This window comes from Falco punctatus (assembly GCF_963210335.1).
Source record: "Falco punctatus genome assembly, chromosome: Z".
Classification (NCBI taxonomy): domain Eukaryota; kingdom Metazoa; phylum Chordata; class Aves; order Falconiformes; family Falconidae; genus Falco; species Falco punctatus.
The window spans coordinates 54,391,717-54,418,608 of NC_137586.1; the positions used below are offsets into that span (position 1 = coordinate 54,391,717).

The window sequence follows — 26,892 nt, forward strand, 5'->3', positions numbered from 1 at the left end:
CGGCCCCTCCTCGGGCGCCGGGAGGCGGCCCCCGCCGGCCTGGCCTGGCCTGGGGGGCAGCGGCCTCCGGCCCCCCGCGGGGCACGGCTGCCGGCCGCCGCTCGGGCTTCTGCTGCCGGAATGCCGCAATCCCCACGAACCGAGGGTGCTTTCCCCTGGGTCTGGGAGTGTCTGCCGTGACCTCTTGAAATCTGGAAGCCGAGGGCTGGTGCGGGTGACATGGGTGGGTGGGCACCGGGGGGAGCAACCGCGTTACAAATGGCGTGTCGGTGTGTTACCCGCCACCGGAGGTCTTCATAGCACATGTATGCACACCAAAGATTGCGCTCACTGGATGCTGTAGCGTCTGGAGATTCTCTGCTTTGTTTACAAATTGTATGTTAAAATCTATAATCTGAATTCCAGCGTAACTTGTCCCCACCTGGGTTGGGTTTGGTTTGGTTTTTTACCCGCCTAACCAACCTTGTCCCACCGCTTCAAACCATTTGGCATTTGCTCTATCTGTCACCTTCTGTCCTCTGGAGCTGTGAACTGGAGACTTTTGTTTTACGTTCAGGTGTTTATTCCGTTGGCACATTTAGACCATGCCATAATGATAGTTTATTTGGCCCATGTAGGCCTTATTGTAGTTTCCAGCTGTGCTTTAACAAGTGATTCCAGCGCTGCTGCAAAGTGGTTTTGTTGCAGAGGAACAGCTGTGTTTTTTAAGTCTTCTGTAACTGAAAGGGAATTGAGGTCTTAAAGGAAACATGCCTGAATTTGTGAGAGGTTTTTGTCTGGCAGTGTCTTTGTCATCCTGAAAGTTGTATTTTCGGTTTCAAGAAAGCCTATTCACTGAATAATGGACTTCATAAGAGAAAACCAGAGAAAAGGCCAAGATTTAAATATCATGTAAAGAACGCAAATTACAGGGAGCAAAACCACAGTCTGATGGGGCGAAAATCCTCTAGGTTTGCACAAATTCTGATCTGAAAATACACTGAAGATACAGTTTAATTCATAAACAGTTGGCCTAGCTTACTGATGGGAATTAGAAATCCAAGATGTTCTAGACTGAAAAGCTTCATGATACTGTGTTCTTGTAGTATAGGATGCTGCCTCCCGTAAATGGTAAGTGGTTTTCCTCAGTTCCTGTATTAACTGAAGCTAAGGGTACAATAGCCAGATCAGAAATACACAGCTAAGTACGTACTGTAAATTGGAATGAGTTTGTTGTAGACTTTTGGGAAGGAAGAGCCCAGCAGATGTGCTAGAACCGCTGTGGAAATCTCTAAAATTCATAACTAGGAGTTGGAAATACAATCTAGTAAATAGTTGGAAGAACCTGTGGAGATCACTCAGCTGTGCCCCAGTCTCTGCTCAAGAGAGATGTTTCTGCCTCTGGTGCAAGTCAGCTCTTAAATCAGTTAGGGTATGCAAGAAAGTGGGTGGATGTTGTAGACCTGCCTATATGCCAGAACTGATCAGCCTGAGAGTGTGATATGCTTGAAACTTCAGGTGGTCTTCCTGGAAAGAAGAATGTGAGAAAAACCAGGAATCATGGCTGCACTCAGAAGCAGGAAGAGGCTGGAGGAAAGAGCTGAAAAGCTGGGATGTCTCATCTGGGAAAAAAGGAGCAGCCAAACAGCTTTTGACTAGGTATATGAGGAGACTCTCATCAGGCATTAGCAGCTGGCCTTAGGAGGGAACGGGCTGGAAATCACCTTGGAACAGCTTGTTGGAGTGCCAGGAACAGTCCAGAGAGAAAGACCTGAATACATTTGCCCATAAGAACAGCATTTCTTCCACAAAAGTTTCCTGAGGCAGGTAATATGAATGAATGGCATTTTCATTTGGGGCTGACCTGAGTGGTCTGAGCTGGAACATACATTGTTCTAATAGAACTAATTACAGAAGACTTCAGCTGTAAGATCTCAGAAGTCAACCTCTTTTCATTAGCAAGTTGAACTGAAGTATTGTATAGATGATGAGAGAAAACAGCAGAACTGTGGCAAAAATAAATTTGTAAAACAAAAAGGGGCAAGACTGGCTGAAATACTGAATGGGTGTGCCAAATATAAGTAGAATATGCATGGACTTCAGCTGGGACAGGTACAGTTCTGTGGCTCCAACAGTAAATTTTTGTGAGGTCCTGGGATGCGGAGCAATACTGAAAGTTCAGCTGCTGAAGTGATCCTGCTTTTAAAAGGTCTTACAGTTCATCTTGGTATTTTCCATAGCAGCTTTCTGAATCTGGTGACACTGATGGCTTTTTTTACACTTGGTCAAGAAACATCAGCAGAAGAGGCAAAAGAAAACATGGCTCTGACAGATATTCCTTTAACAAATTCACTAGTGATAGATAAATCTTGGCTGGGACTGCTGCCTTGTAAAACACAACCCCACTGCCACAGGCAACAGAACAGCTTGTTTTTAACTGAATTTATTGCCAATTAATGAACTTTTAATTACTGATTCTAGTATTGAAAAGAAGACAAAAGATCACTCAGGGAGAAGTGACCTGACTTCACTCTGGACACCTTTCCTCCCCGCTTCCTGACTTCAGTCCCTTGGGTGAGGTGATGGGGAGCACAAGATTGGGTTCAGTGTGTTGTCATTGCTTTTCTTTTGCTCCTCCATGTTTCTGTCTCCACTCCTCTGACATGGGCTTCTCCACCATGTGCAGACCCCTTGGAGGCCTACCAACCCTGGGTCTTCTTTTGTGTGTCTGCCCCTGCTGTGGATGTCTCTGTTGTTGTCCTGCTCAAGCAACTTCTCTTGTGCCTGCTTTTTCTCTAGCATCCTCCTTCCTTCATGTCTCTTCTGCCCTGGCACCCCTTCCCTATGCTCTAGTGTCTCTTGCCTCCATTTTTTTGGGTTCTCACTTACAAAGGTTGACTCTATTTTCTTTTTTTTTCTTTTCTTTTTTTCTTTTACATTCAAGGCTAGGGTTGGGTATATGTATACCCCACATTATAAAACATGCTGAGAAGAATTTATTTTATATTTATATTTTATATTTATAAGAATTGTGTGTAAGACACAATGAAAGCACAAGTATTTTAGAATGCAGCATAATTCATGCAGCATAATGAATTCAAGGTACAGGACACAGAAATTCTTCATGTGAGTGGTTCTCTATGCTTTATATGAAGTGTTTTATGGAATGTTTAACTTGAGCTCAAAGTGTATTTATTACACAGAATTGAAGTACCTCCAGGCACAGAGATCTCTGTATTACTAGTTTAGTTTTGTATTGTATCATAATAAATTCTGAAGCTAAAGAAAAGCAAATAAATAGATGATTTAATGGATTTCATAGGGCATTTCTGGCAATCATTAACTGTGGTTTAAAGTCTTTCTCTTTATTGCTCTCCTTCACAAACACTTAAGCAATCATTGTCCTCTGAGAATTAGTGTGTTTTTTGGTGTTAGCTGCCAAAAATTTTTGTTCCTGAGATACAAATAAAAGGGGCAAAATCAAAAGATGTGCAGATGATCTCCTTTCTCCAACCAGATCACCTTTCACCTCTTTGTGTATTGCCCTGTAGAGCAGTGGTTTTCACCGAGGTTGACTGGCCTGTTGCAGCACACTAGCAGCCACTTGAGTTACCACAGCTAGCCAGTGCCTCCTCTAGTCATTCATGCAGCTGAGCTATAATTTTGCTTTGGTTATTTTAAGGGTTGGCTTTGACTCATTTGTCTTAAGCGCTTTGCCTTCATTGCTGCTTTCATTCCCTCATACCCCTCACTCCCTGAAGTAAAGGGATGATACTTCTTAGCAGTGAAGACTTCTTTGCAGAATGAACACACATCTCTTGTGAGAAGTTTGCTGGTGTCCTGGTAGGGGATGTGGTTTGCTTGTGATGGCCAGCTGTTAAGCCTTCAGTTGTAGCTGAAGTTGTACCTGATCTCTGTACCACTCTTGCTACTGTTCAACATGCTTAGTTTATGGAGCAACATTTTCAGAAACAACTACTGATTTAGAGAAGCTGAGCTCAACAGGATGTATTGCAGCAGTGTAGAGCTGCTCAGCAGAACAAGTGTTGTTATGGCCAGATAACCTGTTGTCATTCCTAGGTAGCTTTGCAACACTGTGCTGTACTCAGGTGCTCCGGTGTGCTTGTTGCACTGCGTTCTGAAATAAGCCAAAGCAAACAATGCTTCCAAAGGGGCAGTGCTTCTTTTCTTAGTTTAGATACTTGAGTCCAGTTGTTTCCTGCTAGTATCTCTTCATCAAGGCAAACAGTGGGAGAAAAGGGGTCTGTAAAATGAATTGCGAGAGCCTGACCATTGACAAATTTAAGATTTATTAAGCTAGGACATATATTTTAGTCTCAGAATCCAAGGTAACTTACCAACCCACTGTCTTCATAATTGTTTCTACAAGGTGTGCTGTTGGTTGCTCTGCAGCTCCTCACATAGCCACTGACACAAAGAGAATTTGGGGAAAAGAGCACAGTTCACCACCTGGAGCTGTTAGGAACATTTGTCTCACATAGACATTTCTCCGCACGGTTCACTGCTGCAGCTGAGTACAATGTATAGATATTATACCTAGGAGAAAGTGTTATTTGACCTTACAAATTCAGATAAGATCTTTGTGCTGGGTTACTATCTTGAGTAGTTTGCACTTAGAAGAAACAGTAAGAATGGAGGCTTGGGGAAGTGTGTGAAAGTATTGAACTCTGGCTTAGCTGCGTTCACCTTTCACATCATGACAATGCTTCTGCAGAGTTTAGCAGGACCACTATTAACCAAACACAAAAGTCTTATGAAAGGAGTTTCTGTAGCAATGCATTGTAAAATCCACACAGAGCAGTCTTAATCTATTGAACTTCTGAGGAACAAACATGCAGAAGCGATTACCTCAGCTGTTTGCATAGATACATTAACCTTTCCACGTCACCTTCTGCCTGTGCTTGTTCTGTAGCCCAGTTACTTTGGGTCTTTCTCATTTGCAGGCTTGCTGAAGGTACCAAGTCATGTCAATTCATACCTCAAAAAGGGAAAAACGTTTTCTTTTTACCTCAGAATCTGTTGCTGAAGGACATTCTGGTAAGTAAAAATGGTGACTGAATCTTTGCTTTTATTAATGTTTGCACTGAAGAATGGTATCTAATGAAAGTTCATTCATATCGCCTCCAAAAGAGGAAACGAAGGACCCAATTAGTTATTTTGAATAGACTTCAGATTAGTGTCTTGGTTTACTTGACAAGAATTTGTTTTGTTCAGAATGCAACATCATCTGGAACAGACAACATTAAATCCTTGTTTGAGAGAAAAAAGCACGGAGAGGACTTACACAGGTAGACTTGGAGCTGCCACATGTACTGGAATTACAATTTAATTTTTAATTCTGTAATGAAAAAATACTACTCTATGCACATGTTTATTATAGGTGATCACTGAACTCTGAATGTCTGAAATGTTTGGAATACTAAGTATGGATTTTAGTCCAGCTGCATTTCAGATACAGCTGTAATACTGCTTATGCCTCTTTGCCATGCTGCTCTCCCTACCACAAGTTTACCTGTGCTGTAGGCTGCACAAAGCCATTGTATTTTTCAGGTTTGGGACTGCACGACTGGTTCAGCTGTAATTGCTATTTATTAAATTTAGCTATTTTCCACACAGTTTTGTTTATACAAATACTTATCTAGAAGCTGTGTTAACTGATAGACCGGAGGAGGTTTGGACCTCCAGCACACATACCAGTAACTCAAATTTACCGTAAAGGTAGCAACAGTTCCTTTTATGGTGGAACATTCAAATGGAGTGTTTTTTAATGTTAAGACTACCTCTTACCTTTTCCATAGTAGAAGGAAAGACAAAAGACCCAATAGTGAAAAACGAGTGTGGTGTCAAACACTGAAGGTTTGCAGCAGAGTTTTTCTTGTGTATCTGTGTTCTCAGGTTTCTTATTCGTTAGGTGGGAGTGGCACAGTGTGAGACCAGTTACATTATGCTGTGTGCCCAGCCCCTAGTGAACAGTCCAACAGCTGCAAGACCACTGGAGCATGTAGCATCATATCTCGAACCGCTGCAACCACTTGTTTGCTACAAAACACTGTGCGGTATGTTGTAATGGTGCAAGTAATTGAAGGCAATAAAACTTACCAGTTTTTCCAGGTTATGCCATTCCTGCTTGAGCATCGGACCTTCTGATGTGATTCAGGACTGTTTGCATCTGGGTTGTTGACGAATTTAGCCCGATGACAGACTTTGGAACTTGACATTACTGATTCCATAGTTGATTGCACAAATGATTTCTGGGTCTGAAATAAAGACCACATGATGTCTCTGTCTTTCATCTTACGTCCTTGTGTCTTGAAACTGTGGTTAATTTTTGTCAGTGAAGGTACCATACAACTTTAGTAACTGACCAGGATTCTGATTCTCTTAAGTAATATGCTAGCAAGAAATTTCAGTAAGATAGGGCTTGAGCTGAGGATCAATGCAGCACAAATAGCTGAAGACAGGCTTTACAGCTATCAAGTTGGCTTTTTTGTGTGTTTTCTTTTGATGTTTTTCAAGCCTCTAATTTGTTTCATTTACTTTGCAAGTACTTATAAAATGCAGAGTTAAATGTTTTCAGCTTGTTTGGGGAAAGCACTAGAAATAAAACATAAAGCTATGGAAATTGCTGCTTCAGATTGTGAAAATTATGCCAGTGAAGGAGAGAGCTGTGCACCTCCATAAGCAAATCTCATGCTGACACTGAGATCGCTGTAGCCTGTGTGAATAAAAGGGGCACATACATTTTTAGCACTACTGCTTTGCTTTTAGCCTGTTTTTAGTTTGTATTTGCGTGAGATAGCATTGATGGCACTATGGATGATCCATTCAAAGCTACAGGCTAGCATGTTTCACTTCACTTTTACATTGTGCTGGAAAATACTACTCTACAGTTTCATACTAAAATGCAGTTTTCACTTACACTTTGCACTGAATTACACATCATTTGGGGTACAGAATAACTCAACTCTTACCTAATAATTTCATTCTAATGTTTGTTTGCTTCCAGACCAGATTATCTTTAAAAGTAAGTAAGTAAGTAGTTTAAACTGGACATTCACTTATGCTTCTTCATCAACTTCCTCTTCGGACCCTCAAGAGAAGTTATTTTAGATTGGCAATTAATGGATAATTACATAGGCTGTTTAAAGCAATATAGGCACCTGGATCATTGATACAGTGTTGTAAATCCAGCTGTGTAGTTGTGTGGCTGAACATATTTTGGTTACCTTTTTTTGTAATGATGGTGGGTGAAAATTAGTTCACATGTCTAACGTTTGATCTGCAGATGCCTTTCAAACCTGTACTTGAATAAATTTGAATAAATATTTGAATAAATAATCTGAATTGCTTTTACCTGGTTCAGTTACCCTGATGGGAGAAAGAAACTCAATTTGTCCCCTAAATTGTTCATTAACTTCTAACAAACCAAATGTGTTTGACATACTCAGGTCTTACTTGTCTGCTAAAGACAGAATAGGTAAAATTTTTTTCTCCAGTGCTTTTGTCCTAAAAAAAAAAAAAAAAGACCAAACCTCAGATATATAACTGGAAACTTGTAAGTGGCCAATGCTTGTCTGTGAGATAATATTTGCAGATGCTTTTCTAAATTCAGTTGAGCCAAATAGTTGTGGGTAATTGCAGCAGTGGCTTAAATCTAATGCAGCTGTTTATAGGGCGAACAATGCTTCTTGGCATCCAAAAAAGAGATCTCAGAGGTCCCCACTGGTGGTACTGAAGGGATAAACACTGCCTTAAGCACAGACCTCTGACAGTTAAAAGATGTAGATCAAAATAGGCAATTCACACAGAAAATGCAATACAAAGTTAAAATAAAGAGGGGAAGAATGCAAAACCCCTACAGAAAGTTCTTAGCTTAAATACTTCTTCCAGAGTTACTACTTGTATCTTCTATTCCCATAAAACTAATATTTCAAGATGCCATCACAGGCCTTTTTCATTGTTCCCCCACGTGGGAGGCTGCTGGCCTGTGCAGATGACAGTAAAATATCAGAGGAGTGAAAACAGGGTAAAACACACCTTTCAGAATATACATTGCTAAAGTTGCCTCTTGGCAGATGGTCTATAAACAGAAGTCTCTTGCCTACTGGAAATTAAATTTTATTGAGAAATCACTTTTTTGTTTTCATCACAGAAAGAAATGTCTCTCTTATTTTTGTCTTCCAGATAAGATGTGTGATCAGATAAGTGATGCTGTTCTAGATGCTCATCTCAGTATTGATCCAGATGCCAAGGTTGCCTGTGGTGAGTACAACGCAAATAGAAAAACAGATTGATGAAGTACAACAACTGATCCATGTTGATATATATCCTGTGATCCAAAAATTTTTTCAGTAGCTGACTGGCAGTCAACACTTCTACAGTCAGTCAAGAGGCCAGCTCTGGCACACTGACTAAGAAGAGAAGAGAAGGCAGGATAAACGCTGCAAAAAATAAGCAGAGCAGAGGAAATACACAGTACTCCAATACAAACTAAAAATGCTGACATGTAAGAAATAGATGAGAAAAAGCCAGTTGTATCAGGGAAAACAATGGTTGACAGAGCTAATGATAATGAGGAATCTCATAAAATTAGGGAAAAAGAGAACTGAGGAAAGATGTATGTCAAGATATATTTCTTCACAGAGTGAGTAAAAGCTGTTAATAAAACTCAAAATTCAGAAATGCTAAATAGATATTTACCATGCCTTTACAGTAGCAGAGTGATGCCCTTGGTTCACAGGAAAGTAAGTGCACAGTGATTTAAATTTTATTGTGATTTAAGTGTGATTCTGATCAAAGTGGCTTGCCTTGTTCATGGGACTTTATATTATGAATACCCTTTATGCTGCATGGATGTCACTATCAACATAACCTCTTCCAGAGGCTAAGAACATATCATCAAATTGGAATGATCTGGGTTGTCAAAGGCAAATGAACACAGAAAGGGAATATGTCTAAAGAGCTCTTTGAATGCAGTCATTTTTTCTTAGAACAAGCCATCAAGGCTGTAGTTTCATCTCAGAGGACTAGCTGCATCCCACAAATACAGTGATCTAATATGATGCATCATCTGAAAAATTTCATGTGATCCTTGATGCGTAGATGTGAGCATTGAGGAGGCATGGGGGAGACGGTTTAGCTTTATTTGTTAGACTTGATGAAGCATGGATTTCAGTACTGCAAACAGTTATTCTTCCAAAACTGCTAAAAAGCTAGAGATGGTAGCATAGAAATGCTGCAAAAATGACAAGGACTGAAACATATGTCATAAGAGATGTGAGAAAAATGATCACTTTGTCTTACCAAAAAAGAAGACTGAGATGTGACATGATTACATAGATAAATTCTGTGTAATCTGTAGGGTAACATATCAAAAATGCTGACTGGAGTCAGAGAACTTGAGTATAACATTAAAGTGTAAGTCTGGAAAAGATAAATTGGCTAAGCAGACACAGTTTGCTAAAATAAATAGTGGACTGGAGAACAGAAAGCAATTATGGCACTGAATACAGGGTTTACCAGGTGAAAAATAGAATTTCTGTTAAGTTGTACAGGCCTTGCCTCAAAGTTTCAGAAAAAATCTCAAAGCATTGTGTAAATAGCAAGTCACTGTAACACTGTATTTTACAAAGCTATGAAATGTAGTTTATAAAGATGTTTAAACTAGGTTATCTATACCAGTAAGAAAATGTGTCTGTGGTTCTATGAGTTTTATTTGCTGTGGATAACTGGCTAGCTGAAAAAGTTCACATAAACATAGTCCAGCTGGCTGGACAACAATGCACATCCCTCTCAGCTTATCTGAAGTAAAGCAAAAATACACTATCCTTGGCTGTTCTTGTTACACAGTAACAGGAAGATCGGGGTGGGAAAAGAATGTTACAGGTGGGAACAGATAACTACAGAAGAGAAACTAGGGGCGGGCTTGGTATTTAGGCAACTAACCAATAATGAGCTTAACTTTTGTAATATATATGAGCTAATTATAACAAGGTATAAAAGATGACCGTAAGGCACAATAAATGAAGTCTGCTGATCACTCATATTGAGTGACTGTGTCTTCCCTCCGTCGCGACAGTTTGCTGCTTGGACTTGTGAGTATCAACAACTTTTGCATGCAATGTTCTGAATTATTACACCGGCGCTACCTCATTTCAGCAGAACAGAGCTGGTGTCTGTGCTGCCAACAAACTAGGTAGCAGTAAAATCAAGCAAGAAAACACTGGCTGCAAATAGCATAAAGCAGAAGCAAAAATAATTATTTTACTTCCTCTCTGATTAAGTGAAGCCAAATGCTTTCTTAAAAAAAAAATCCTTCCCAGTGTGCCCAACAAATGAGAGTCAAGAGAAAAAAATAACTAACCATAAATCAAGACAGTACAAAAGAGAAGGTGGCAGTTTCTAACTACTAATGGTGTCCAAAATATTCTTTCTGGGGGACTTAAACATGTAAGAAGTCACCCCCCAGTGAAAAGCCCAAAACTTTATACAGTAACTTTCTCTTGGATAGAGCAGATGGGGGTGTTGCTTGGGCTCACTTGTAAGTTGCAGCTGTAGTGCAGCTCCTGAGATGTATTTTCTTTTGGTTGGATTGACTTTCAGTCAGGATGGAAAGCAATGAAAGGCAGGAAAATGAATCTATCTTACCCTGTTACTAAGAAAAGATCATCATGCCATGAAGTGTATCACCATCAAGCTTTGCCTGGTTGTAAGAGGCCAGGGAGAGTTTCTAGGAACTGTTGGTGCTGATTGCAGCCTTGTTCTTCCATCTTTTTAAGGCCCAGTTCCCCTACTTTGTGTTCTTCCAGAGAGGCTTCCCCTTTTTATGATAACCAGCATCTTGTAATGACCACCCAGCACAGGATTCACAGCACCATACATGTCTCGCACACATAGGTGGTCTGTAGCAGACAGAAAGAGCACTACTCATCATTAGAGCAGGGACACAAGACTGAGTATGAAAATAATGGTACCAGGACACCCTGCACTGTAGTGGTATCGCTGCTGGGGTTGATATGCTGTATATATTTAGGACTATGATATTATTATGTACTCTCACTGTGTCCACAGTGCAATTCAGGCATGCCAGTTAAGGTGTAGCTTAACAGTTAAGTCTAGACTAATTGCCCCTACAGACAGAGAACATTTCCCTGTGCTAAATTCTCAACTGCTTGTCTAGATTATCTAAGCTAAGCTGCCAGTTAAAGCTTGTTTGATGATCTTTATGTGATGCTACAGTCTGTAGTTGTGCAATTTTATAGCATATTCCTACCTGTAATACTTAATCTTGAAATCAAATAAAATTCAAATGAGATGGTGTCTGGATGATAGAAGTGATGGATGAAATTTAGTGTAGGCTAATATGCAAGGGGGAAGGGAGCAATCTAATCCCCATGTATAGAAGCTAAGTCTGCAGTTCACTGCAAACATTCAGAAGAGAGATTTTGGGGTTGTAATAGACATACATTTCTGTGAAAAGAATTGGTGTTCAGTAGCAGTAAAAGCCAAAGCTGACTATTAGGGCTTGCTGAGAAAGGAATGAGCAGTGCAGCTGAGAACATCATTAAGTCATATAAATCCATGGTTGCCTGTCTTGAGTACTGTGTGCAATCTGTTTCTCTTTCCCCATCCCACAAAAGTCTATAGTAAGATTATATGTCAAGAGTATCAAATACAATCATAGCCTGATAGTGTCATAGCCTAGGCCTTCTCAGTCTGGAAAAGAGGATTGAATGGGGTATGAAATAGAGCTATACAGTTGTAGGTTGTGTTACTGTGATGAATTTTTAAAGATTATTTTCTCTATGTTTTTACATAAAATGGAAAAGTTTAGAAGCCAGGTGGATGCTTGAAAGGAACAATGAGATAAAATATGAAATGATTCTGCACAGAATTTGTAACGAAGTTGCATATCTTCTTGCTCCAGGATCCTGTAGATGCTAAAAGTTTTTGTGGTTGCCAAGGGCAACTGGCTAAATTACTGTAACAAAAATCTATCACTGGTAATGCCCTCTATTATAAAATTATGTCCATTTAGCTTTAGGAAGACCCTGAGCTGAAATCATAGGGAGACCAGGGAAGTGTTTGAAGAAATAGCACTATATACTTGACCTGGTCTTAGAGACGTTTGCTGCTGTCCTGGAGATAGGATAATTTGGTAAGATGGATCCCCCACCCCCTGCAAGCATTTTAACGTTCATATCAGCTGAAGAGTGGTTGCATACAGAGCTGTGTATAGATGGTAAGGCTTTACACTGTTTCCCCTATACCTAATCCTTTGTTATAGCACCATCTTCTGGATCTCCCTGTGTAAGTGTAAACAGTGGTAAAAGTTTCATGTTTCATCTTTCTTCTGCAGAGTGTGTAGCAAAAACTGGAATGATTTTGCTTTGTGGAGAGATCACATCCAAGGCTATAGTAGATTACCAACAAATTGTAAGAGAGACTATTAAGAGGATAGGGTATGATGACTCTTCCAAAGGTGAGTAGTGAGATCTTTCATGTGTTCAGTCTTGGGTCTTTCTGCATGTGACCAAAGCTGTGGTTTTATGATCTTACGGAAAATAAAATGACATGTGTATCTAGGCCTAGGAGGAAACTGCACGGGTGTTGATATGCATTTTTCAGTGCCTGGTACTGATGAAGCTATTTTAAGGTGGCATACTTAGAAAAGACTTATTCTTGAAAGTGCCAGGTTGCTCTTGCTCTTCTGATGCAGGAGAACTGATGGTTGCACAAGTGTCAGAAGGTGGTTACGTCTTCAGGTTTGTACAGTGAAAGCATTAACGCTGATGTTCCTTGTCTCTGGGGTGCATAAGCATATGACACTTGAAGTTCACACCAAGTGAATTCTTTATGTATTCTTAACATATTTTCCAAAGTAGCTTCCTTTCAGCAGTTGAACCCCTTAGATGACTATTCCCCTTCAGTCTTCCTTTTTCATGCATGATATATATAGCTTTTCTCTAAACCTATTGAACTCTAGAACCTACAAGAAAAGCTGAATACCAGTTGCCAGTAACATTTTCTACGCTCCTCTCCCAGCTTAAATACATAAATATTTTCAACCCTAGCCATCATAAGCAGTGTAACAAGATTTGGTGGGGCAGCTTGTAGGATTACACATATCCTCTCGGTTTCAAGAGCTCAAGTTTGAACCAATACCACTAACTTGCCCACATCCTGAGACAATTATATAAATGTGCTGATTGTCTGCTTCTATTAGCAACAAAAAATGTAGTTTAGGAGGCTTAGAGTTTTAAAAGTTTTAGCCAACTAGATAATTCCTAAAAGCTGCTCTAGCGATTTGTGAACTCTCAAGAATATATGACCTAATTTTACAAAATTCCCTTCACTAGGACTGGACTACAAGACTTGCACAGTTTTAGTGTCCTTAGAACAGCAGTGTAAAGAGATCAAGCATGCTGTCTGCCATGGCAAGACCGATGATGACATTGGAGCAGGCGATCAGGTAATGGTGCTTAATTAACTTACTCAAATTTAGTTTATGTACAAGCAATTGGAACTGCATTGGACCAGAGCCTTTCCTTAAAAGCTATTGTGCAAAGCGTAAAAATTAGCAGCTAAACACCGTGCACTCTCTTAATCACCCAAAGTGCAAAAAGAGTAACATACGATTCACTATTTTTCAGTGAAAGTGGCTTTTCCTATATCCAGCGGCCTTGCGGGACAGAGCTACAATTAAGCTTTTTATCATGTTCTGGTCTTTCAAGTCCTTTGGGTAGCCTGGTTTCATCTCTTAGGCATCAAATGCTGTGTTATTTTAGTTGTCATGTGTAGGGAGAAGTCTGAGCAGCCTTTATGAGCTATATGTTTATTAAGCCTTTGCAGTGGATTCTTATGGATGCTTAAGGCAGAGTCGTTCTTGGGAACCAGACCCTGCTGTGGCTCTGATTCTTGTGCATGCAGATACATAAACGTTATTTCAGGCTGGTTATATGTCAAAGTGTAGTCACTCTGCTTGTTACTGCGGTTTCTTTCTAGGTTTTGGGTGGTTTTAAAGTACTATGTGGCAAAGACAGGTGCAGAAATGGAAAGAGAACACAGAAATGAGTGGCTTATTTCCCTGTTTTTCAATGCAGGGTTTGATGTTTGGCTATGCCACCGATGAAACTGAGGAATGTATGCCCTTAACAGTCCTCCTGGCACACAAATTGACTGCAAGGATAAAGACTTTGGAACGAAATGGAACATGGCCCTGGGTTAGACCAGATGGGAAAACACAGGTTTGTAATATAGATGCATAAACCATAAGGGTGAGAAACAATAGAAATCATTTACCCTGTCTGCTAGTAAATCAGAACTGATGTTTGTCAAAAATGGTGATGTCATATTCAAGGTGGTGTGAGTTTCATAAGGTACATTTGTAGGCAGCACACATGGTTTGTTTAAACTGTTCTATCAGTCTCTTAGCAGGTTTCTTCAAATAACTCTTGTATTTTGCTTCTTTTACTCTGGAGATTAAGAAAATTAACAAATTACTGATAATCAGATGGGTTTTATCTGAGTAAATATCATAATTCCAGAAGCATGGACTGGGATATTGCTTTGGTTTCTCAGTCAGAACTGTTATTGATTCAACCTCAAATGATCAGTAGTCACAGCCACTGACATCTGTGTTGCGGAGCTGAGTGGATGAGTCACTGAGCCTACTGTAAGATTGATGCACCTTGGCAGTCTCAAAGGCAGTAAATTCTCTGTCTTCCAGGCTGTGAAATCTGCAGGAGAGAAAATGCATACATGTGGCATTTCCAAGACAGCAAGTGTTTAAAATAGTCTTAATTTATGTTGTTTAGTGAGGAAGAACCACATTGATTTATACTGCTGCTGTTGTTGCAGTGCAGCATGGATTGTGTCCCTAGCTTTTGTCAGCAGTGCATAGAACATGTGAATACATCGATTTCTGTGTGATGTATCTAGCCAAGCATTTTTTAAGGGTAGCAAAGTAGAAAGGCCTTCTTAGTCTGTAAGAAAACCCATACCAAGGATGGAGCAATGCCTGCATATATTTGCATGTACATAAAAGCTTTGCAGTAGGTAGCGAAGAATACACCCTATCATATTATAATCAACAGCTACTCATTTTAGCAGGGTCCCCCAAAAGTTATTTGGGCTTTACTTTTGTTGTTCACTATTTAAAGTTTTGTTAACATGCCAAACCATGAATGCTTTTAAATCTGCCAGTAAAATCTTAGGCTTCTGCAGTTTTCTTGTTGTTAATTTTGCTTCTCTCTGATGATACATGTTGTTGCGGTTTAATGCCAGCTGGAAACTAAGTACCATGCAGCCGCTTGCTCACTCCTCCCCGCCCCCTCCATCGGGATGGGAAGTATATTTGGAAAAAAAGATGAAAACTTGTGGGTTGAGATAAGAAGAATTTAATAACTGCAATAAAATAATGTATAATAATAATGACAACAATTGTCATGAAAAGGATAGAGCAGGAGAGAGGAATAAAAAAGGACAAAAACCCCAAGTGATGCACAACATAACTGCTTACCACCCACTGACCAATGCCCAGCCAGTCCCTGAGCAGTGACCTGTGGGCCCTGGCTACCCCCCACCCCCTAGTTTATATACTGAGCATGATGTTCTATGGTATGGAATATCCCTTTGGCTAGTTTGGGTCAGACGTGCTAGCTCTGCTCCCTCCTGGCTTCTTGTGCAGCTGCTCACTCGCAGAGCATGGGAAATGGAAAAGTCTTTGATTTTAAGTAAGAATTACTTAGCAACAACTAAACCACCAGTGCATTACCAACATTATTCTCATACTAAATCGAAAACACAGCATTGTACCAGCTACTAAGAAGAAAGCTAACTCAATCACATCCAAAACCAGGACACATGTAATATCCTTTAGTTAATTCTTTTGGTAGTGGTACTTTAGTACTTTCTGGTTTGAGTGTTTTTTTTTTTTCTTACAGTGATTTTAAGCACTAGCATCAATCCATCAATTTTCATCCCATTTCACTTCATCTATTTGTTTTTTGCTGCAGAAAGTAACTGTGAGGTGCATTTTAAGTTTTCAAACATGCTCTTGGCCTTCAGTGTTCACCGTCCTTTTTTCTTCTCTTTAGGTCACAATGGAATACAAGGAGAGTAATGGTGCAGTGGAGCCCATCCGAGTGCACACACTTGTTATTTCAGTTCATCATGCCCCAGACATACCTCTACAACAAATACAGAAGGAGCTAATGGAGAAAGTTGTTAAAGAAGTAATTCCACAGAAGTATCTTGATGAGGGCACAATTTATCATCTCCTTCCAAGTGAAAAGTTTATAGAAGGTGGTCCTAAGGTATGGTACTTTGAAAGAAGATAGCTTATACAGAGCCTATACAGACTTGGATTCTACTTTGCCACATGCTTCTAAACATTCTCTTGAACAGAAGTGCAAAAACCTGGTATACCTTTAAGAATAAAGGTTAAGAATAAGAAAGGGGTTGTTTTGTTTTGTTTCAAGGAAGCTTCAATCATTTCTATTGGATTTTTCCTAATGGACAGCTGGCATTTAAAATGAAGCTGTACCTGCTTGGACAGCAAAATGTAAAGATTCTTGATTTTTCTCTTTCTCCCAGAAAATATTTTAAATTACCAAAAGCCAGCCCTTAAGTTATATGCTAAAAAGCCTGAATGAAGTGTTTCTTCACTTTCACAGTAAAAATCAAAACAAGAAATAACAACAGATCCGATTTTCTACATTGAAATTAGTCAGAAAACTGAACAAATTTCAAGGGAGGCCTTAATGGGCTAAGTCTCAATAGTCATTAGAATTTGACATGTATTCTGCTTTCCAGGTACTGGTACTATGTAAGCAGATCATTGCTGTGAAATTGTAAAAAGTTTTGTTTCACAAAACTGTCTAGTTTTGTATAAAGACTTCAGTGAAGGATTAAAACTACAAGGTGTGCTTATGATCACACTAGGATGATGTAAAGATACTGCTTTCACTGTGAAATAAATGTCAGCTTTACTCCCATATTACTTATTTGGGGATTTTAAATTAGTGGCTTAATGCAGTTTATCCTCTTTCAGGATGGAGTTTCTCAACACCCTGGAGTTCATTTATCAGCTTGCAGTCAGCAGCTTTTCTAATCTGGCAGAAAGGCAGTAATTCTCTGCTGGTTGAACAAGTTGGATCAGTTTATCATGTTGCAGGCAGACAAAAGTCCATGCAAAAGGGTGGGTTCCATTATCAGGGAGGCACAGGCAGGGAGGAAGAAGAAAGAAGAGTAGTACCAAATGGCCCTTGTGCTACTAGTGAAGGCTTAGGTGAATGCAGCTAGAATTTCTTAGTACTCTCATGCTGGTAGCACTAAACTGCATCTCTATAAGCCCCCACTTCCCGGTTAGTATGTGTATCCAAGTGAAGCTTGTTAACCTTTTAGGTTACACGTGATCTGTTTTTCAGGAAGGCTTTTGTCTAAATTCTTGGCCTCCATCAAGTATCACTGAATGGAGTCATTGGCCGGTAATCCAGAGACAGTACTTCATGACCGGTGATTTGAAGGCAGCTTGTGCCATATTCTTAGCAGTCTTCAGAAGTGACTGCAGCACAGACACCTTAGTATGTCTGAAAAATACTTCAGTCACGTAGACCTCATTCATTATGTGAATGTAGCATGTGAAGGTGAACAATGAGTCGTATCTATGGCAAATACAAAACAAAACTGTACCCGATAACCTAGTGTGGGATTGGGTAAACTGTTGTGTCTCGTGAATATATTCACTTGTTTGTCCTGTAGAGTGATGCTGGACTGACTGGCAGGAAGATCATTGTTGATACCTATGGAGGCTGGGGAGCCCATGGTGGAGGTGCGTTCTCTGGAAAAGATCCCTCCAAAGTTGATCGTTCTGCAGCGTATGCAGCTCGCTGGATTGCAAAATCTCTGGTGAAAGCTGGTCTCTGTAAAAGAGTATTAATCCAGGTAAAAGCAACCATGAAAGTAATATACCATAACAGAAATTCTGTCTCATGTGTGGTTACCCTGTCAGAATCCGTACTACCACCACAGCCCTGCTCCAGTTTCAGAAGAGCATTCCTCATACTAGAATGGGGCTCCAGGAAGTTCCTCTTGGGGTGTGTTATTAAGGAGTCCTATGAGGGAAGCCAAAGACACAGGGCAGGACAGTCCTCACAAGGATTTTGTTCTCAGTAGTATTCTTTCTCCGGCTCTTGTTGCTATCCCTGGTCCAGGTACATCTTTGTATCATCCTTGCTTTTACTTCCAGTAACTCCAGTGGTCCTCTGCACACACATGCATGCCAAGCAGCCCAACCTGGGCTGCAGAGCATGTTACAGACAGCTATGCTAGCAGTGTCTGGATGTAGTTGTACAACTTGCTGTACTATGTGGTCATACTAGTTGTAACTTAACCATTTTAAGATGTATTTGAAAATACCTGAAAGTTAAAATGAGTGCTCTGCTGTGTGTTCCTAGTATAGTACTACAGTGTAAGGTGTGACTAAAAGCAAAATTCAATTGTTTTAAAGTTTAAAACAAGAACAATTATCATCAGTCTTACATGTTCAGAAGAAATACTCTTCCTTCCTTGTGCACGAATTTTTGGGACTACTAAATCTAAGAAGTTGAAAGAGATGTTTTATTGACCCCTGGACAGTTTCACCATTAAACATGAACCCAAGTGGATGCTAAACAATTGAGGTTTATCAAGGGAGTCTGCAATACTAGTTTATACACATACTTATTCTAAGTAGCTGCTATGTAATAACTTTATCCTAATATAACAAATTACTACAGTAAAAAGCAGCAGTGATCTGGCTGATGTTTTGCTGCAGCAGTGTGTTTAAAACCTTTTATTTTCTCCATTGACCAGAGAGGCCCACTGGATGTGGTTATGATCAATGACATTGTATCCAGACATCCCAATTAGGAACAAGGGCTCTTGCTTTAGATGTTCTGCATGCATTCAATAGCTGATTAAAATTATAGTTTTGAATTAGTCAAGGAAAGGGGAGATTGTGAATAAGCCAAGCACAAATAGTGATGGTTAGCAAATTGTTGATAATTTTTTTCTCTGAATGGACAGAAGATAAACTTCTGACTTCTTGGTATGCACACTTTGAGCACATTTCGCATTTTTGAGCATACACATCACTGTCCTAATTCTTGAGTTAGTTGGGAATGTTGCAAATCCAGTAATTCCCAGAGGTTCTCCTTAATACCTGAACCTGACTCTAGATGGGGCAAGATTGATTTTGTTAACAGCAAACTATGGAGATGTCAGATACTAGTAATGAAGGTGAGATGGGGGAAGAGAGAGGAGGATGGGAAAGCAGAAAAGCAAATGTCCTGTGAAGTCATTGAAGGCTGGATTAAAGATTAAGAAAAGGAAAAAATGTCTCTAGTGGAAATGCAAATGTGTTTTCAAACCATTAGTGTCTGTGTGTTATAGTAAGGTCTTGCCAGCCTCCACTGAGGCTGACAGTTGAGCTGGCTCTGCTATGGATATTGTTTCCATGCTAACCACCTTTTCATACTGAAAGGGCAAAATGGATAATGGAGGGGACTGCAGACTAATTAGCTGTATATTACCACAAATACCATGTACGCTTTATTTAGTGTGATATAGAACTGTCATCTTATTGGTTAATGAAAAACAGACTTAGCTCAATCTCAGAATTAGCTAAGGGGAAGATGGTCGTGATGAGGGCAGTTTTTAACAATAATCAGTTCTTGGTTACTGAGAAGTATATAGGTAGAACTGAGCCATTGGACTATTGGTAATTGAAATCTGTAGGAAGCAAACACAACGAGGAAGACCAGTTAAAGCAACAGAAAGGTTTGTGTTGCTAAGTGATATTCAAGCAAAACATATTTTCATCCAAATACACTACGACGGAAGAAAATGAAGTGCATGTTGGTCTATACTGCAGCAGGGCTGTGTTTTTGGAAGGGGGCTGAATGATAAAACCAAATATATTTCAGGAGAACCTGTCAGTGCTATGCTGTTCAGTGCTGTGGTGAAAAGAAACTAATGTGATTCTTCTGTCAGAAGGGAACTATAGAGTGCCTCTGTCTTCCTTTGTATGAGGTGAAATTACAACAAATATTTTCTGGGTTACTTTGTCTACTTCTGATAACTGTGTTTGTAAAAGTAGGTGGAAATATTGAATGAAGTTCAAGGGAGTACATGGAAATAACTCACTCTGGGAAAACAAGTCTGAGAGTGCTTTAGGAACATGGAGCTTTCCCTCATCTTGTCCTACATGATCTTTCCTCAGCCAAAAAAAAACCCCAAACCAACCCCAGAAATACTTGTAGATCTCAGAGTCTCCAGTCTCAAATGCATGAAATCCTTGTGGGCTAGTTGAGGCTGAAGAATGCAGAATGGTAGTGTCTGAGGATGATTAGAAAGTGCCCCTTCTGCTTTTAAGGAACGTCACTTAGGTTTGATATTTGCCTAGGCTGAGCATTCTCTGAGGAAAACAGATAATTTTCTAACATAAAAGACAAATACCCAAAACGTATCTCCTAGCTTTCTTTATGCAGAAAAGATGTATATAAAATCTTCCTGATACATAAAATAAGCTTTTCGTTTCTTTTAAGCAAAATGTAGGAAGGACTGGTTTAACTGTGTTTGGGTTGTATGCCTGTGTTCTACAGCTGTCATATGCTATTGGTCTGAGTCATCCTCTTGCAATCTCAGTGTTTCATTACGGAACGTCAGACAGATCTGAAGAAGAACTGCTTGAGATTGTGCAGAAAAACTTTGATCTACGCCTTGGAGCTATCATAAGGTTTGTGTGTTATTAGTATTTGCTGAAGAGAATAATTTTTAATGCTGTCTTTAACAGTTTAATGTTAGAGTTTCTGGCTCCTAACTTCACAAAATTCACCTTCATCATAAATCTATAATTGCCGTCATTTCTGCTCTTCCCTCACCCATGCACCCAGTACAACATACAAGGGTCAATTCATAAATTTGGTCACAAGATGTACTGAATAAGTAAGACTGGTCTAAACCACACCATGTTATATCTCCCAGTAGCCCTGGTAGTGTGCTGCATTGCAGCTCATTAGCCAGATGGTAACGTGCTTGGTAAAGTAGAATTAGAATTTAACATTAAATGTAGTTAGGTTTTCCAGTCTCTTTACAGGATATGTAAGGCTCCTAATCCTTGCCTTATCTGGAAGGCACCAGAAATACTGGGTCTTCCTTTTGCCCAGAGAAGCTGTGGATGCCCCATCCCTGGGAGTGTTGGAGGCCAGGCTGGATGGAGCTTTGAGCAACCTGGTCCAGTGGAAGGTGTCCCTGCGCATGGCAGGCGGGTTGGAACTAGATGGTCTTTAAGGTCCCTTCCAACCCAAACCATTCTATGATTCTTTGAAAGGGGTACTGGTGTAAGTATGGTCTCCTGCCTTTGATCTTTAGGTGGCAACAACTTGTGAGACACCTGCCACAGGACAGAAAGGTTCTGGTGCTCTCATTTCACAAGCAAGCCCATTGAAATGAGTGGGATGTTACGTGCTGTAATCTTTCCTTGCTCACACACAGAAGTTGAGTGTCACGGTACCACAATCCTGGCAGTATGGTGTTCCATTGGCCATTAGCCCAGAAGAGAAAAGAACACTATTAAGTGATTAGCTTCTTCATTAGGTGTTAAGTGTAATCTACCTTCTGCATCAGAAAAGCTGAACACTGAGAGCCTGTCTCTGGTCATCATGCAGTCTTGTGCAGCCTGTTTGAAGGCAACTAAACTTAATTAAAAGGAATCTGAGTTTCTCAAATGCTCTTTTAAGATTTGGCAAGCCATTGAATTATTGTATTCACTTAAAAACCAGAACAAGAATAAAAATCCCACTATGAGATGGGCTGTCTTGAAGTGAAAATTCAGTTGTATTCAAAAGTGTCATTGAGGCTACCATGCAGTCAGAGAGGACAAGAAAAATCAAACCTACTTACATTGCCTCCTGCAGCAAATCCAGCTATATTCCTTTATGGAATATTGCTGGACCCAAAAAAGCAGGTCTTTTAGACAAACATCATCCTTAAACATAAAAAAGCATGGGAATTACCCTTTTCTTTGAGAGAAGAAAAGGCTAGAGGACAGAAGCAGATCAGCACCTGCCCTTACCAGCAGTTACCCACCTATATTTCAGGGAGCTGTAATTTGACCCTCATATTTTTCCTTCTTCTTCTCCCTTTTGTGACTTATATGATTCCTTATGTGTACTTTTAGGAGGCAGAGCTTCTTGCCTATTTGTAGTACAGCTTCCTAAGACCTAATGGTACAGGCTCATCTTCTCAGTCCTGAAAAACTTTTGAACCTCTTGGATGATTTTCACCAAACTTTACAGGCTGAACTTCTTAAAAGTTTCATGAATTTGCAACTAATGGAGAGAAACACTATCTCTGTCCACTCTTAATGGAGCAGCCATACTATGAGTTCACCCCTTATTCAACTCTGTGAAATTAACATTGGAGCTTAAGCCTGAGATAGATATCAGCAAGAATCTGACTACATGCACAGGGGAGTCACTTTGTCAGTTTGAGCAACGCAGGTTTTAAAACCTCTGTTCTAAATGCTAAAACATACATGTTAGCTATCTCATTATTTGAGAAAAATTCTTTTAATGACTCACTTCTCTCTTAAATCTAGAGCTGTTAATATCATTCTAGTCTCTATATTCCAAAGGAAACTTGAGCATATTTAACTCTGAGGGGAGAAATGTCAACTTTTCAGTGAATAGGAAGTCTCTTTTGTCCGTTGAAAAATGTAAGACATTTCTGACAAGCTCTGTCAACATTTTTCTGGTGTAGCCAGCCTTTTGCACTCCTTTGTATAATGTTTCCTGAACATACACACTGAGAATAGAGTGGACTTATTTTTAATAGTATGACATAAGGCAAGGCATTATGGCAACCTCTGTGGCTAAGTAATGTTTTCCAAGTGTTATAAGTTCACAAGTATAATCAAAACTCTTCTTTGCCTTTGTCATTATGGCGGTTCAACACCATGAGAAATTTGTGTGGTGTTTTCCAGACACTCTCCTCAATTTGGTGCGCTCAGAAATGCTTCATTTTTAAACTATGTCATCATAGCCCTGGAAGTGGTAGGGCAGTAAGAAGGGAAGAAAGCAGGTGAAAACATGAACATTATTTAGAAAATATTTCCTTGTTAAACATTACCTATTTAAACTCCTGTAAATGGTGCTGGCTATCTATTCTAATCAACTATGCACCAAAGTACTTCATGATGTCTTAATTTTCATTTAGTCAGCACTCACATTTTGATGGCTTCTGTGTTATGGTCAAGCACAAATGATTGTAGTAGCCCTTGGAACACATGATTATGTTGGAACAAAATATTACTTGAAACAAGACTAAGCTGCTGTATATCATAAATGACTCCATAAGTGTGAGAATGTGTAATCTCTTCACTGTCTGAAATGTGTTCATTATCCTGTTAGTATTTGTGCTTCTTTCCTCACTTTGCCATTTCTCCACCAATTTTCTCTCCAGCAGTTTATGATATGAATCATCTGTTTTAAATGTGCTTTCACAGGTAATTAAACAACATAATACCAAATAGAAGAAAGCTCAAGCAGAAAAAAAGTGTTTCAGGCCTTTCAAGAAATGAAGAAAAACTTCTGTGTAGATACTTGCGCCTAATCATTTAGCACAGCTGCATTCTGCTATATTGTGCAGGCCAAAAAGCAATAAACATGACTTGCATCTTCATTATTTATCTAGTAATAATCAGTGTTAATCCCTATTCTAAACCGTGAATTTGTGCATCTGTATGAGCCGTTAACCCTCCACAGTTACTCAGTCTACTAAATCATCTTTGGCTGCTTCTTTTGAGATTGCTGTTGTCTTTCTGGCACAGTAGTATTAGAAAATATTCTATATTACACTTGCAATAACAGAAAACACATTGATGCTTGGATGCTTGCACAGATATAGTTTAACTTTATTCCAATTGTAATGCTTCTGCTTTGTAATGCTTATAAAACCTAACTGCATACTTTTGATACATTTGCATGTATGATACATTTGAAGAAAGCTGACTGTTTCTAGTCACCTTAAAATTGAAACCATCAGCTCTTACCTTTCCTGAAACCAACCATTACCTTTCCTGCTGTAAATCTGAGTGACTGGGAAAGGGAACAACTCCTAAGTTTTATTGTCTTTCTTCTGATGATCCCTCTCATGTGTCTAATTCTTAGTATATGTTGGAGTTAAGTGTAAGACTTTGTTGTTTTGGGTTTTTTTTCTTTCCATTAAGGGAGCTGGATTTGAAGAAGCCAATCTATCAAAAAACAGCATGCTATGGGCACTTTGGGAGAGAAGAATTTACATGGGAAATACCCAAAAAGCTTGTGTATTAAGCTTTTCAGAATGTGTTATGTAATAGACAGGTGGTTTAATAATCAGGTAAAATTTCAAGCTGTTTAAGGAAAGACTATCTACTCTTTTTTAAATGACATTCTAATTATCTGAGCCGACTTCCACAACTACAGTGTTAATTATGGTCCTTCTAGTCCAAGCGAATTAGTCAAAATACCCATTTTGGAACACTGTTCATTGTAACCCCAAATATACTTAGCTTTGAGATAGCGTTGTCTGTTTGCTTTTAACTTTACAGTTTTGTAGGCATATCTGTGAAAAATAATCAACTGTTATGTTGCAAATCTTTTACTAATTTATAGTTACTCCTTTGCAAACTGGAATTGTCTGTCTGCATGAATTGCAATTGGCTGTATAAAGTTTCAATTAAGTTTCATTTGGCCACTTCTAAAATGTAAAACAATTTGTAAAAAACACATGTAGGATATTACCTTCCTTTGACTTTTCTGACTGAAAGCACTATATATATATATATATATATATATAATTCAAAATCATTTAGCTTCTCTTCAAGGACTAGAGAGCATGAAAAGGCTTGTATACAGAAAGTAGCAATTCTGGCAAGCAAATTTATCATAAAATTTTGAAGTATAACAATGTTAAATGCTGTAACTGCATTACTTAACTGCAATTACTCAATATCAGGGAATTTTAATAGACAAACAAATATGGCTACTCTGTCCTCAATAAGGGAAAAATACAGGCTTCAGGGGTAAGTCTGATCAAATGGAAGTAGTTGAATATAGCATTAGTCTTGAGCAAGTTTTAAAAAGCTGCTTCCTTTCACGTAAAGACTGATTGATCCACTGCTCCTTTGACAGACCAGAGCTGAAATGAAGTAATTGTACAGCTGTACCTGCACCTTTTGTGGCCTGGTACAGTTAACCCAACAGTGGTCTGCAGTCAGTCTTGTGACCTACAAAAAAGGTGCTTTTTTGCTTCCATAAGAAAACCAAATTTGTTCCTGGAATAAAAGCTGAAATTCTTTTGTGGGCTTTTTTTGAGTTTTTTATTTAATGAAAACTTGTTTTTATCATAGGATCCTGGACACTTGTCTTTGCCTGAAACTAATCCAGTTTAATACGCATATGGCCATGTAGGTGTAAAATATGTCTTTAAACTTCATTAAAATTTGTTCAAACTGGTATTGTCTAGGAAATAGTAATGTAACTTGCTAAAAATTTTTAAATGCTTTTAGTAATACAGGGGTACAATATTTAATTGGCAAGAGATTGCAGAGATCACTATATAGTAAACTGACTATAATGACCTTCTGAAAGAGATTTCGCTAAATGGGCATGTAGTATCAATTTTACTAGCTGTTCAATTACAGCTAGTATGAATTTTACTGTCATGATGCTTCACACTTCCAGAATTGAATAGTGCTTTGGTAAGAAGCTGTGATGCTTTGTTTCTCACAGGATAAGACCATTTTGATAATGAAAAAGTCTCTTATTAAATTCAACAAGGAAATTATTTGTTCAATGGAGGTGTCTTTTAATCACTGCTTATTGTGAAAAAGAAAAAGCAGAGCTTAGGCTTTTCTGTTAGAAAGCAGGAGCCTACAGGAGCCAAATTGGACCACGGTGAGTTTCAGACAGTAAGAACACATTTCTGTTACACTTCTTTCACCTTGCTCTCTGGTTTCCTATAAAAGACTTGAGGTCAAAGTGACAGAGCTTTTCTTCAAGGAGTTGGATAGTCCCTGTCTCCAGACTACAAACCTTTCTTTCCCTTTGTTGTTGATTTGTTTTTCAAAGTAGCCGGGAGCATGTTTTGCTGATTGACTGGATACCAAGCAAAAATGAACTCTAAAACAAATATAAGAATAAATGCAGTTTAATCTATTACAGTATAATAAAGGAAAATATCATGCAATATGATAAAATGAAACAGTTATTATGCACAATATGATAAGAGAGCAATAGGAGTGAAGCATCAAATCATTACTGCAAAGTGTTACAAAGACTAAGAAAAGGATGCATCACCGATTACCACCTTAATAACATCACCCAGGCCCACACCTCAGCTGTGAAGCCATGTTGCAGCTGGTGCCAGGAGTCTTCCTGTAACTGGGAAATTCCTATGCAGTGCATCCACCTGTACATGAGGCTTCTGGCCCAGTCCTGGGGCTTGCCTGCCTTTGTACTCAGTGGAAAACAAAAACAACTTTTTATAAGTTATAATTAACAAAAATAACAAAAAAACCTTTTAAGTTATGCTAAGTGCAGAAGTGTACTATCTCATGATTCACAAGGTTCAAACATGCCAGGGATGTTGGCCAGAGCGACATGCAGTATTTATTATCTGGATGTTCCTGCTCATATCTTGCTTGTTCAGGGGCCTCAGGACAAACCCTACCTGCCCATTAAAGTTGTCCTTGAGCTTCCTGAGCTCCCTGTCCAAGTTAAACAATTCCAAATGAAATACAAAGACTTTTTCATAATCAGTAATTGATTTAATACATTTTCACCACATTTGGTCCTTTGATTATTGCTC

At 39.2% G+C, this 26,892-nt stretch overlaps 1 protein-coding gene across 12 annotated transcripts; it reads left to right on the forward strand.

Moving 5' to 3' along the window:
• Position 1: 1 nt before the first annotated feature.
• Positions 2-25,379, forward strand: LOC308056404 (S-adenosylmethionine synthase-like; the record flags this gene model as incomplete). Of its 12 annotated transcripts, none has more annotated exons than XM_080371756.1 (11): positions 2-2,553; positions 4,944-5,037; positions 5,896-6,056; positions 8,185-8,262; positions 12,359-12,481; positions 13,359-13,471; positions 14,103-14,246; positions 16,098-16,316; positions 17,764-17,946; positions 20,646-20,779; positions 24,272-25,379. In XM_080371756.1, the coding sequence occupies 9 exons, from the start codon at positions 5,945-5,947 to the stop codon at positions 24,372-24,374; spliced, it is 1,209 nt and encodes a 402-aa protein (XP_080227882.1). In that variant the 3' UTR covers positions 24,375-25,379. The 12 variants fall into 12 exon arrangements, with proteins under 12 accessions (XP_080227882.1, XP_080227883.1, XP_080227887.1 ...); XM_080371757.1 differs by having other exon boundaries at positions 5,912-6,056; XM_080371761.1 differs by lacking the exon at positions 5,896-6,056 and having other exon boundaries at positions 2-1,806; positions 2,461-2,553.
• Between the last annotated feature and the right edge of the window lie 1,513 nt (positions 25,380-26,892).